Raw genomic sequence first — 14,549 nt, 5'->3', positions numbered from 1 at the left:
GGCAGTTTCTCTGTTGTCTCTCTCAAAATGAGCATAAAAGTCGTTAAGCTCATTCAAGAAGAGGACATCAGTGGCAGCGGGGATGGAGTGGGAGGATTTGTAATCACTGATGGCCTGGATGCCTTTCCACATGCGTCGAGGGTCAGAGTTGGAAAAATGCTCCTCAGTCTTCCGCTTGTAGCAGTGCTACACCTCCTCTGCATTACATCAATACCACCATAGACAGTGTTACTACTCAGAAACAGATCATCACATACCCAAATCAGAAGCCATGGATGAACAAGGAGGTGTGCCTCCTGTTGAAGGCACGCAATACTGCCTTCAGATCAGGCGACGCACAGGCCTACAGCACATCCAGGGCTGACCTGAGGAGGGGCATCAAAGAGGCCGTCCGTGTGAGTGTCACTGGTGGCCCGAGATGCAAATGTACTCCAGTCTGTTTGTTGAAACCTTTCCTGGAGTGTGAAATCTGCTTCTGTGGGCCAGACCTTGATGGTTCTTACTGATGGCTTCACTCGATTGATGAGGGGTGCATATTTAGGAGTGAGAAACAAAGAAATGTGATCTGACTGTCCTAGGTGGGGGAGGGGTGTCACAACGTAAGCCCCAGCCATGTTTGTGTATACATGGTCTAAGGTTTTGTTCCCTCTGGTGTGACAGGAAACATGCTGGTGAAATTTGGGGAGCACTGCCTTTAAGTCTGAGTGATTAAAATCACCCGCAACAATAAACGCAGCTTCCGGATGAACAGTCTGTTGTTTACTGATGGCCGCATAAAGTTCTTCATAAAGTTCTTGGAAGTGAACTCCTGCGGTAGATAAAATAGTCTGCATTTAACCATGAGAAACTCCAGGTTAGCTGAACAATGTTTCCCAACAATAACAGAGTTCGTGCACCAAGCTTTGTTAATATAAATGCACAATCCACCGCCTCTGGTCTTACCGGAGCCATCAAACGTCCGCCCGGAGTGTGTGTCGTCCCGCTAGCTCAATAGCATTGTCCAGAATGCCGCTGTGCAGCCATGGTTCCATGAAAATCATCACATTGCAGTTTAACAGTTTCATGTTGAGAGTGATGCTGAGTCGTATCTCCACCATTTTGTTCACCAGTGACCGAACATTGGCGAGAAAAACGCTGGGTAAAGAGAGCCGGTGTGGTGTTAGCTTTAGCTTAGCATTTCTCCTCTGATAAAGAAACGTAATCCTTCTCACTACTCCAGTGTTTATCATGATTTATAATCCCACTCTGTGTTGAAATCTTTAAATTTCATGTATGAGGAACACAACAAGGTGTTGACATGGCCTCCAAATTTCACAGATCTTAATCTGATTGAGAATCTGTAGAATTTGATGGACATAAGTCTTATAGAAGTGCTTATAAAAAATATCTCAGACAACACTGTTTATTGTCAGTACCGAAGAAACCGACTTTAACGTGTTAATGAATCTGACAAAACAAATTCTAGAACTGACAACTTACAAAAGGTCCAGAACAGTTCACTAAAAATTGTCACATTTCATTTCGTTATAAATCAGCAGCTTTGTGGTTATAATCCATGGTGGCACTCATCTGTCCTCTTCATCAGGAACTCTCTGGTTGTACATGTACAGAGAGAGAGAGAGAGAGAGAGAGAGAGAGAGAGAGAGAGAGAGAGAGAGAGAGAGAGAGATGAGACATGGCCATGTTCCCTACACCTTATTCTCACTACTGCCTACACACGAGCACTAGTGCACTAGACTGTAGAGTTTACAACACAGAACCCTGACAGTGTAACCAGCAGAACATTCTAGATCCAATGAAAATCAGGCTTGTGACCAAATATGGTCACAGTCATCATGGAAACAGATCCACACAGATCAGGGGCTCATAGGAACCATGACCCCATGCAAATCTACTCGATGTCCCAGTGGGGTCATGAGGAAAACTCACATCCTGCCCACTTGTTTCATTCAGTTATTTTACACCTGGACTTTACGACTCTAACGATGGAAGTGAGTGAATGTCTGATAGATGTCTGATAGCCCTGAATTAGACACTCTGTAGACACATCATTTGGTTTGGGACACGCCCACAGTGTTACATCTAATACTGTAACAATAATATGAAGTGCACTCACTGACATCCTCCTGAGTGAAGGTGATGTAGGAGTAGGCGAGGCTCCCGGCGATGCTGTGGGAGACAAACATGTCACACACATTAAAAAACTGAGTGTGTCACTGTGTGTGTGTATGTGTGTGTGTGTGTGTGTGTGTGTGTGTGTGTGTGTGTGTGTGTGTGTGTGTGTGTGTGTGTGTGTGTGTGTTTGCCTTATTATTTATTTATTATTTATGATGTTTAAACCAAAAAAAAGCCATTCACAAACACTCTTCACCCCACACATCCCTCACACATACTTTTCACCCCACACATCCCTCACACATACTTTTCACTTCACACACCCCTCACACACACTTTTCAGTTCACCCACCCCTCACACACACTCTTCACCTCATACACCCCTTACATACAGTGATTGGTTTCCAGTATGATTTTGATTTGTCTACCAGTTATAAACAAATATAGTTTTTGGTTTACCAATTTGAAATTAAATTATACAATGTTAGACTTTTAGACAATGTATGAAACATTATTGTCCAATAAATGTACTATAAAAAATTACATTTTAAATGTATAATATAAAGAATATTTGAATTAATTTTCGAACATAAGGCCAGATGACTTTATATTCCCAGGTATCAAATGCTGTATTAAAGAGTATGAATAAAATGTAAGCAAATGGACACCAGTTTGGACGTATGTTTTGTCCTGTCCTATGGTTGCTGTTGTGTTGTCTCCTGGTCTCCTGTGGCTCCTCCCACTCTCTGCTCTCAGGTCACCTAACTGCTTCCCCCAGCTGCACCTGTTTACCAACCAGAAGAAAAGGAGTTTAAAAGCAGAGCAGAAGGCTCAGTCGGGGAGACCTTTTTCTCCAATGATCCGTGTTCTGCCCTGCACGGTGTATTGAATTCCATGTTATGCTCGCTAACCAATGTTATAGTAATCAGTGACTTTGGTGCTCATTGTTCTTTTTGTAATTTCGGGAACGGTAGGGAGGTGGGTGCCATTTTACTTTGGGAATCATTGTTTTCTCCTGTTTTGTGTTAGTTAGGGAGTGAGTTCATGTACCTGTTATTTATTTTACTTTTGTGTCCTAGATTAGAAAGATTTTCACTCCCCAGGCAGTGAACTTTTGTTTGTTATTTTGGCATTGCCCCCTCCTGAGATTTTGTTCCCTTCCTCAGTTGAAATTTAACTGATTTTCTTCGTTATATCCAGATGCTTAAATAAACCTTTAAATTCGATACAGAACGTTGTTGGTGTGGTGCTGTGGCAGGGTCCGGGTTATGCTCTTTCCTCTTTTTTTTTTAGGTCCTAAAACCCCTAGACACGCGCGGGACGTAACATTAACTACATTTTATATTGGAACTCTTAGAGCAGTTCTGTACATTTCATCAGTGACATTACATAATCTAATTCATTTTTTACACATTAGTTTATATTCCATGTGTTTTGTTGATTATTTTTCAGTAATCAGTAAACCAGTAATCAGATTTCAGTAACATCGCATCCAAAAACATCGGTTTCAGTAAATCATGTAATATACCAAATGCACCTTGGTCCATGACCAACCCAGTCCAAATGTCTGCACATGTAATATAGAACATACAGTATGTACACTGGTCAGTGCTGCTTTTGTCTAATGTCTTTTGTCTAATGTCTTTTGTGTAATGTATTGTAATTGTATTGTTTGTCCTGCACGATCTTCTTGTCTTGTGTCTCACACTGTGTACACCAGGTTGTACAGATACACTTTATGTGTCTAGGACTAACTTACTTCAGTCCTTATCTCTGTGTTGTTCTGTGTAGCTCCCTGGTCCTGGTGGAACGTTGTTCATGTCACTGTGTACTGTGTCACATATATATGGTGTAAATGACAATAAAAGCTTCTTGATGACTAAACAAAGTGAAGGCAATAATTAAAAGTACAAAAAATGCAGCCAATTTAATATAATAAATATAATGGACATTTCATATCTTAAATATGTTTGTAATAACACTTTCAGTAACCGATTTAAATCTAATTTTAAACCGTAATGTGGGTGGTGCTACATTCTTACCTGACTCATGTTTCCGCCATTTCACCTGTTCCTTGTTCACCTTGATTGTCACCTTGATTCCTTGTTTGTCTGTTTAACTCTGAAGAAGATTTTAAAACACCTGACCCTGATTATGACACCACATCTTTTAGTAATTCTGTATAAGATGTATGTATGTTTCCATCCTGACTTTCCCACATGATGACTACACATATAACAGTCTCTCTAAGCTAAAGGACTCATTGCTGCCACATGAGCTAAATCATACATAATGTGTGATTTTACTGTAATAAAGATTTAATTTGAAGTAAATGAAGTAAAAGTCTTTCTAAAATGTCAAAAAAGAGACTCCCCTTAATTATAAAAACAAAATATCTGTACACATAAATGGGACCAAAGCTCTTTTATTACTGTCTAAATGAATACTTTTCCTGTTTTGTTGTTTTCCTAAATCATATTTTATTCTCTGACAGAATGGGATTGTCAGTCAGCTATAAGGAAAGCTGGTTTTATCTGGGCTTTAACCTCCCACTACTCTGATATCCACACAGAACACTGTTACACCAGCTGCTCTATCCTCTGTCCTTACTCTCTCTCAGACACCACTAGAAACACACAGGGGTGGTGGTGGGACAGGTCTACTGTCTTACTTTGTCTCATTAACCTTTAATCTCTCTTAAATTCCATGCAGTTTAAATTTCCTTTCCCTAGGAGACGTCCTGGAAGAAGTGGACACACTCCTCAGTCCTTCACAATCTCTGTCCTTCTACCTAAGACTTCCAGCATCTCCACTTCATCTGTAGCTTCCTGCACCTTTAATCTCTTACTGATCCTGACTCCTTCTCCTCTCTACCCTTGGACTCAACCATGGACCTTCTCTGTCCACTAAACCCAGGAAGACTTCTTGTACTGCTCCTTGGCTGTCATATGTGTTGCAAACTAATGTAGAGGCTCGGAATAAGCTGTAAAACTGACTGGGGAAAAGAACGATGTAGATTATTACAGAGCACCAGCACTGAGACTGAAGTGCGCATGCGTAAAGTTTCACAGTTTACACTTTCTCTTTGGGCTGTAAATGAAGTGTTTATATGCAGTGTCACTGTCCAGCTCCGCTTTGCTTTAAGGAGAAGCTTTTACACTCCCATCACTACAACTTTTAAACTTCTGAAGGTAAGTTCATTATAAACATTATTGTAAAGATAATATTAATTTTAATAATAACATTATTATAAAGATAATATTAATTTTAATAATAACATTATTATAAAGATAATATTAATTTTAATAATAACATTATTATAAAGATAAAGATATTTTACTATTGCATATTAAACATATTACAATATTTTTACAGTATTACAGATTAAACTCATTATGAAGAGTTTATGTATAATGAGGAAAAGCACAAAACATTATTTTTAGTAATATTTTAAATGTTTTTGTGAATAAATGTGAAAGTGTGATGTATTAAAGAAAATATATAGTTTATGTAGTGATCTTGTCTCAGTTAAACCACATAAGTGTTTATGACTTTTATCACTAGCTCTATTGTTATTACAGACCAAGTGCTGCTGGTACAAGGCTCCTATTGTAACTGTTTAAATGTTCAACTGTTAACTCCTTATGGGAGTCTGTGACAGCACATTACACACTTTGGTGGAGTTTTATGCAATCTGGCACATTAATACAGTCCAAAGTATCTAGATATCAAATTTTGGGGATATTTTTGGGGTATTAAATTTCAGCGATCATCCATCTCTGTTGCACCACCTACAGGCCAAATCTAAAGGTACATTTTTTACATTTTAGAGTTGAAAAATTTTCTGCTGAATTAATTTCTCATTACTCATCATGTAGGGTTTTTTTTTTGGGAAAAACCCTTTGAGTAATAATCCTAGACCATTGATCTTATCAGCACAAATTTTAGTATCTATAGAGGGGTCTGAACAAAGGTTATTCAAATCATTTTTCTGGGACAATCAATGTGGCCACTGTCACTAATGAAACTCAGTGGTGAAGACACCAAAAAAAGAAGAACCCATATGTCAGCAATGCTTGATTGGAGGCCAAATATGATGTCATTTATTACTAGTGGAATATTGGCTACCCACCAAGTTTCCTGAAATACATACAACTTTGGAACCAAAGCAGATGTTTTAACCAAATCTCTTGTGCATCATCACTGTAAAATCCATTTTGTTTTTAAGCCATACTGGTATTATTGTTGTTTTTTAAGGTTTTCTGTGGCCGCCCATAGAAGCCCTAAGTGGATGTCAGTGAACCTGATACCCCTTCAGAGTATAACATTTGAATCTCTTTTGTGATTTGTGATAGTTATTTTCTCTGAATCCCTGAAGCCCTGGGTCAAGGGGGATGTTGTAGCTTAGTGGTTAAGGTGTTAGACTGCAGTTTGGAAGGTTGTGAGTTTGAACTCCAGGTTTAAGAAGCTGTTGGTGCTGGGCTCCTGATCAAGGGCCTTAACCCTCAGTTCCTTAGTTGTATAAAAATAAAATAAAATGTATGTTTCTCTGGATAACGAAGTCTGCTAAATGATTAATTTAACAGATCAATGTATTGGATTGTTTGTAATATATATATATATATATATATATATATATATATATATATATATATATATATATATATATATATATATATATATAATATATTATATATTATATATTATATATGATATGGCTGCTATCGTCCAATGAAACGAGACATGGCAGAGATACCAAAACAGGAAGTGAGTCATATCTCAGGAGTCATATCTCACCAAGTTACATTAAATTTGTCCACTAAACTGTTAAAAAAAGCAGATTTTTTAAAGCATATTTTTTATGTGTCGGCAAAGTTAATGATCCTCTCTGAAAACTTATTAATGTTTTTTTGTGTATTAAACTTTTGGTCACAATGAACCCACAAAATCACCCTTGAAGGCATCATAGGTTTTTGTTCATTTGCATAAGTGTCAGTTCACGTGTTTAACATGAAGCCGGGGTGGTACACGCCAAGTTTAGACAAATTTGGCCACTTTGTTGTTATACTGAAAAACAGGTTTATACACTGTGTCCATGAACTTAGTCGTCTACTTGGTGGTCCTGAGATGTTTGGCCCCTTCATTGCTGCTTGCAGATATTCTTCTTCTTCTTCTTCTTCTTCTTCTTCTTCTTCTTCTTCTTCTTCTTATTATTATTATTATTATTATTATTATTATTATGGCCCGAGTACTGACTGGTGTGAAGCCCTATTGTTTTTGCTCGGGTTTATTATTATTTTTATTTTTGCACACATTGGCCAATTGGGGTCCCTTAACATGCTCGAAAACTCTTGAAATTTGGCACACACGTCAGAGTTCGGCCAAGGATTCCGATCGCATCGATGTGCTTATTGTGAGTCCCGAGTATAGCGCCACCAACAGGCCCCAGGAAGTGTGTCGCATGCAATGAACTTTTAAATAGTCCTCCTAGGGAATTCATGCGATTGACATCAAATGTGGTGAACATGATGCCCGAGATGTTGCACTTGCTATATTCCGAAGGGATTTTTGATATCTCGAATGGTGCTGCCATGGGGAGGCGACAAAGTTATGGCGAATTCAGAGAAACAGGAAATGTCTAATATCTAAAACAAAAAAATGTCTTATCGTGATGACACGTGGTGTGTATGTTCGGCCAAGGATTCCGATCGCATCGATGTGCTTATTGTGAGTCCCGGGTATAGCGCCACCAACAGGCCCCTGGAAGTGTGTCAGTCACAAAGGTGGTTTTTTAACAGTTGCATGCAATAAATTTTTAAATACTCCTCCTAGGGGATTCATGAAATTGAATCTAATGCAAAATTGCGAAGGGATTTTTGATCTCAAACACCATTGCCATGGCATCGTGTCAAAGTTTACTTTTATTTCAGGCATATTTAAGGCTTTTGGCGTGCTTAGATTAACTTGAAATTTGACACATACATCACATTTGTCGGCTGTTAAGTGTGGACAAAAAGGTCAGACAAAGGTGTGTGTCTTAAGTGGCTCACTAGCGCCCCCGTTTGTCTAAAATGTGGGGTTTCATTTACCTACAGTCTCCAAATATGTCAGTAACAACATAAAATAGTCCACTGATATTACCCACTTGATGCACTTGCCCACTGTGCATTGTTTTCTGGGAGGCACCGTATAGCGATAAAAAAAACATGCGAGGGCCCACCATCACAGTTATATTTATTATTATTATTATTATTATTATTATTATTATTATTATTTTTTTTTTTAGTAGTAGTAGTAATTCTAAGCTGGTTGATGATGGAGAATGAGGTTTTATGACATTTTATGAAGTAATTAATATAGTTATTAATATTAATAATTACTCACCCCTCACCTAGCTGTCAAACAACTGCAGTTTTAGGTGTGTGTGTGTGTGTGTGTGTGTGTGTGTGTGTGTGTGTGTCTTTGTACTTATGGTCACTTACTGAAGTTATTATGTTTAGGTTCCTGGTTAATTCCTCACCTGTTCTCACCTGTGCAGTGCTGCAGGTTGTGTCTCAGATATGATGTTCTGCAGGGTTCCTCTCCACCTCCTGCTTTTACTCATCCTCACGTTCATCACAGGTGAGTGTGATATCAGTCTCACTGCTCACACTGGACTCAGTTTGTCTCTCTGACAGGAAAGAGTTCTACAGAAAGGATTTATACAGAAATGTGTTGGACATAAATGATTTTAATTATATGTACCAGAGTATATTTATATTTTATTCTGTTAATCTGCTTTTCTCTTTCAGTTCCTGTATCAGCTGTCACTACTGTAAAGGTGGAGTTTAATCAGGCTGCTGCTCTGCCGTGTAATCGGAGATGTTCAGATCAGGCCACATGGTATCTGTTCACTAACCGATCTGATGTAGTGGCTCGGTGTGATCAGACATCCTGCTGGTCAGCAGAAGGATTTAGCATCTCCCATGATCAGTATCTGAAGGGAGATCTGACCCTCACCATCACTGCAGCTGATTACAGTAAGAGGAACATATACACGTGTCAGTGTGATGGAACAGACATTACTGATGTGCGTCTCGGCATCAGGTGTAAGTGTCTTTACTGCTCTATAGTTTATAAACTCTCACTGATTTAGGTTTAATGGGTTACATTTACATCCAGTTAAAATTCAGTCTGGTGTTTTTTCTCCTCAGCCGTCATATCACCAGTTCAGGTGAAGCCTGGTGAAGATCTACAGCTGAATTTGCACATATCAGACCAATTGGAGGTGATCTTTAAACACAGAAATTCAACAGATCCACGTGGTGTACAGATCTGCAGTGTGTATAAAAGCTCACTAGACTGTACAGCTGAATACACACAGAGAACATCACTCACTAACACACTTCTTACACTGAGAGGAGTAAATTTGACTGATGATGGAGTTTACAGCATCAGAGACACGGAGTATAAGGAGAACCTTCATATTTACTCAGTAACAGTAAGAGGTACGTATTCAGTGTGATTTGTGTCAGTGTGTAAAATTCAACAGTCTGATATTGGTCAGAAATCATCATGAACATTCAGTTAATATAATAAAATAAAACTTGCACTGAAACTCGACCGTATGAGAACCTGTCATTAATTTCTACATTTTCTACACACAGGTTTGTTTAGTAGTAAATAAATTCTCCTGCAGATGATTTACAAATAAATAAATGTTTAAAACTAACACTGTAAATGAGGCCCAGTGGGTGTGTTATTGGTGTTCAGTTAATCACTAATAAACACTGACTGTGTATATGTGTGTGTGTGTGTGTGTGTGTGTGTGTGTGTGTTGGGTATAGAGCCTCCTCTACCAGTGTGGGTGATCGTTCTGATAGTGGTGGTGGTGGTGGTGGTGGTGTTTCTGGTTCCTGCACTGATGGTGTTAATCCCGTACCTGAGGGAAAAATATTACGACAACCAATTCTATTATGTAAGTAACAGAGACATACAGCACTGTGACATCAGAGATCACATGACTGTGTGCTGTAATAAACTCCACATCACCCTGATTAGACATCACTCAGTTACTACATGGACACTTCCACAGAACAAATATGATGACTGATAAATGACACTTTTACTGTCAGAATAATTACAAATTCTATTCAGTAATCTCACATGATCACTGAGAGAGAACAGCTAACTGTTTACACATAAGATTATTAAGTGTTTTTAATATTTATCTGAACACTCAGTATTACATCTGATGCTCTGACTCGTTAAAACTCTAAATATGACAGGTCTTACAATGAGAAGACGATTCTCTACAGTTTCTATCCTTTAAACTGAATTTTATTCACCAGGATGTCGTGAAACGTACTCGAAGCCCAGATGAAAAGGTGGGCTTCGTGCGAAGAATCGTCAGAATAGTCTTCTGGAGTTTAGAGACTTCTGGAGTTTAGAGACTTCTGGGGAGTTTTCTGGGGATGAGCCAGTGCAAAAGGGACTGCCTGGAGGGGGGAAAGTAAAGAAGGAAAAGGGGGGGGAAGGGGTTTTGTAGTGCAGGGAGTGTTTTCTTCAATATTTCTTTAATACTTCTTCAATACTTATTAATTATTTAATACTTCAATATTTTTTAATTTTTTTAACAATAATATATTTTAATTAATATTAAATTCTTTGTAGACTTCCATAAAGGTAAAAGATTAACACACAATGCTTATTTCTCCAAACACACTTTATTCACTAATATATGTTATTTCAACAAGCTTGCCTTTTAAACAATTTGTGTTTTAACTTATTAACAAGGCAAATATTAACAATAACAATATATATATATATTTTAATTCAACTATTATTACTATTTTATTTAATTGCAATTATTATATTATACCTACAGTAATTATTATATAAATACTATCATTATAGAGCTTTTCACTTATTACAAAGGTTATGACATAAAAAAATGTTAAAATAAATTGCTAGAAAAATAAAAAGTGTTTAAAGTTAAATAAATGTTCTTTGATTGAATTACAAAGAGTCTTTCCACTGTTCAATGGTCTTCCCAGATTCTGGACAGTACCATTTACCTTTAATTTGAGTGGCCAGTAAGTTTGTTCTTTGACTGACCACATAATTTACACTGGTAGTGGTAGCCTTCCTTTGACAGACAATTTTTTGGTGGCTCCCCTCCCGCCGCAAGCTCTGCCTTTCACAGTCTCCATGCATGTTGTTGGTTCTGGGACTGTGGGACTGGAGCTATTGGCTGGGGAAATGATATAGAACCCTGAGACAAAGGTGCACTGATGGTTGATGACCTGGCAGAAGGGAAGTATAACCCAGAGATATACATATCTGGCGCTGATGGGTGATGACCCTGCTGATTTTAATATCCAGGCCAGTTAAACCACACAGGATCATGCTTGACACCAGGCCAGAAAGCAGATTCACATGCCACATGAGTCAGGCTGGTGCCAGGTGCAGCTACATCTGCATGTGATACCACAGTCTTTACAGTGGCAAATTACTACATTTAGCTGTAATTCTCTACAAGTCCACACGGTGTCACTACTTACTCCGGTTCCTAAATGATACCGATTGCTCTACACACAGCTCAAAACTTTCATAATACGTGTTTAATTTCCCAACAAGTATTTATTTCTAATCCCCCGCACCCTGCGGTATTTTTATTACACCTTTATATTATTTTATTATAACTGAATTTTTATTTGAGAAAATATGAGATTCTCATTTTCTGAATTAATATTTAGAATAATTTGGTTGATGCTGTTATTAAATATGATTGTAGAGACTACTGATCATTCATTATACAAACAATGCATCTGTTTATCCACAGACTATTTATAACTATTTATGACTCAGTGTCAGTAGTATAAATCACTGCTTTGACACTTTACATCATATCCGGTTTAATCAGCTCCATAATAACTGCATACAGGCTACTGAGGCATGAGAAGTGTTAAGGTATAACAGCATCTCATGAGTTTATTTATATATGTGTGTAGAATGGTTAATTAGTCTGTTCTTTATATTTAATTCTGTGGCTCCATCTAACTATTTACAGTCTACAGTTAGTTTAATGCTTTCTGAACGTAACAGTAAATTATGCATTGGTATTAATTGTGTGTAATTACAGTCTTTAGACAGCTGAGAAGTGATTTCACACATTAACAGATCTGTTAACTGACTACAGAATGAATCTTCAGCTCATTATTCATGACCAGTGGAGGAGAGACATTACAATAATTTATTTCTGGGTATTTTTGTGCATTTTCACACTTTCACAATAAACTGCACACAAAGTTTGATAAAAGAGACTCCACACCTTTAAATGTAATAGTGTGTAATCTGGTGTAATCTGTTGTTTTAGTAAGATTAACATTCTGTATGGTCTCAGATGTACCCTTTTAACACCTTTTATTTCATTGTGTCTGTGTTCTGGCGAGAAATTATGGAATGTATGTATGTATGTATGTATGTATGTATGTATGTAAATAAATAAATAAATAAATAAATAAATAAATGTGTTGCCCTGACTGAATAAACCTGTATGTTTAGTCACATGCACTCACATCTCTCTCACTAACACACCTTAACTCTCAATCTCTGTTTTACTGCATTATGTAGTGTCCAACTCTGATGTGCTAAATAATCCAATTATAATTCAATTTTAATTCAATTTAATTTAAAATTAAGTTTAAAAGTTACTATTTATTTCTAACATTTATTTCTAATGATTAAGTCTGAGGTGATGAACCCTCCAGATCTGCTATTTTACCTAAAAAAATCTGTTCATAAAAAATCTAAACAAATGTGTTTTTAGCCTGGACTTAAACTCTGAGACTCTGTGGGGCTCTGAGAAAAAGTTCTACCCCCTGCTGGAGACATTTGTACTAAGTAGGTGTGACGGATCATAAAAAAACAAATGATCTCTCAGGTACTGTGGCGCGAGACCATTAAACGATTTATAGGTAAGTAATAGTATTTTATAATCAATGTGAAATCTGAGTGGGAGCCAATGCAATGAGGATAAGCGGTGGCATCGTCTCAAAGGTTGTGTGTTCAGTTCATGTTTAGATCATGCTGTGTCCAGACTGTCTTTGTACACACAAGTTTCTCTATCAGTCATATGTGAGAAATTCCAGCCTATGAACAGGATAATTATTAATTTCTCAGGTTCTCTTGGTTGCACAATTCCACTTGACTATAGACTGTTGAGGTCCTGTAGAAAGGACATTATTTACATTTATATTATTTATAGTTCAGTGTCACTTATATTTCTTGTCTTCTGTGTGAAAAAGAACATTATAGAAATCAGAGATAAGGTCATTATTTTAAAATAAACCACTGTCTCCAAGGCACTAAAGGTATCTGACTGACATGGCTGAGGGTCACTGTTGATCTTCTACAGCGAATGTGAGAGGATGAAAACTCACTGCTCGACTGCACGGGTCTGAATGTTGGCTTCTCCACGATTCATCTAGTTTTTTTCTTTCCAGAAATTTAACATGCTCCCAGATCCAAATCTTTCAATACCAGGGCCCATATTCATAGGGAAATACACCAAATTTTATCTTAGAGGCGGGGCTAATGCCATTACTACACTTTCTTTTGAAGACTGTGATTGGTTGTCCAGTAAAAAAGAAAAAGGAAAATTATAAGCCTCCACTTTGACTGTATGTTATGATTTTTTGGGACTATATGGTGTAGGGATTATGTTTGTGACTGATCATATTAGAGATGCTCTAAACATCTGTATGTTATAAATGTAAATTTATTTTGTGATTATGATTATTATTATGAGGAACACAACAAGGTGTTGACATGGCCTCCAAATTTCACAGATCTTTATCTGATTGAGAATCTGTGGAATTTGCTGGACACAAGTCTTATAGGAGTGCTTAAAAAAAATATCTCAGACAACACTGTTTATTGTCAGTACCGAAGAAACCTGTTCGATTTGGCCTTTATGACTTTAAGGTGTTAATGAATCTGACAAAACAAATTATAGAACTGACAAATTACAAAAAGTCTACAACAGTTCACTAAAAATGGTCACATTTCATTTCTTTATAAAGTAAAACAGCAGCTTTGTGGTTCTCATCCATGGCGGCACTCATCTGTCCTCTTCATCAGGAACTCTCTAGTTATCCATGTACAGAGAGAGAGAGAGAGAGGGAGTGAGAGAAAGAGAGAGATGAGACATGTTCACTACACCTCCTCACTCACTACTGCCCACACACGAGCACTAGTGCACTAGACTGTAGTTTACAACACAGAACCCTTACAGTATAACCAGCAGAACATTCTAGATCCAATGGAAATATGGCCACAGTCACCATGGAAACAGATCCACACACATCAAGGGCTCCATAATTAGGGGTCATGACCCCATATACATCTACTCGATGTCCCAGTGGGGTCATGAGGAAAACTCACATCCTGCC

General features: G+C 37.6%; 2 protein-coding genes across 10 annotated transcripts in view; one reads left to right on the top strand and one right to left on the bottom strand.

Annotated features, from left to right (window-relative positions):
• The window catches only part of LOC113636588, a 204,478-nt gene extending 193,863 nt beyond the window's left edge, over positions 1-10,615 (top strand). For 5 of the 9 annotated variants that reach the window (XM_047813856.1, XM_047813874.1, XM_047813859.1 and 2 more), the window contains exons 5-6: positions 9,942-10,072; positions 10,446-10,615. In XM_047813856.1, the coding sequence (XP_047669812.1) occupies positions 9,942-10,072; positions 10,446-10,544 (230 nt within the window). In that variant the 3' untranslated portion in view covers positions 10,545-10,615. Of the gene's footprint in view, positions 1-8,906; positions 9,204-9,308; positions 9,603-9,941; positions 10,073-10,445 lie in introns of all 9 variants that reach the window. The other 4 variants (XM_047813850.1, XM_047813855.1, XM_047813843.1 and 1 more) reach the window with 1 other exon arrangement.
• A 3,243-nt stretch (positions 10,616-13,858) lies between these two features.
• The window catches only part of LOC113636590 (UDP-N-acetylglucosamine/UDP-glucose/GDP-mannose transporter-like), a 5,169-nt gene continuing 4,478 nt past the window's right edge, over positions 13,859-14,549 (bottom strand). Inside the window, exon 14 of the mRNA XM_047814788.1 lies at positions 13,859-14,245. Coding sequence (XP_047670744.1) covers positions 14,235-14,245 — 11 coding nt within the window. The 3' untranslated portion in view covers positions 13,859-14,234. The remainder of the gene's footprint in view (positions 14,246-14,549) is intronic.

The sequence above is a fragment of the Tachysurus fulvidraco genome, chromosome 1 (assembly GCF_022655615.1).
Source record: "Tachysurus fulvidraco isolate hzauxx_2018 chromosome 1, HZAU_PFXX_2.0, whole genome shotgun sequence".
NCBI classification, from domain to species: domain Eukaryota; kingdom Metazoa; phylum Chordata; class Actinopteri; order Siluriformes; family Bagridae; genus Tachysurus; species Tachysurus fulvidraco.
Note: the sequence above shows the minus strand (reverse complement) of the source record. Positions and strands in the feature narration are given on the sequence as shown.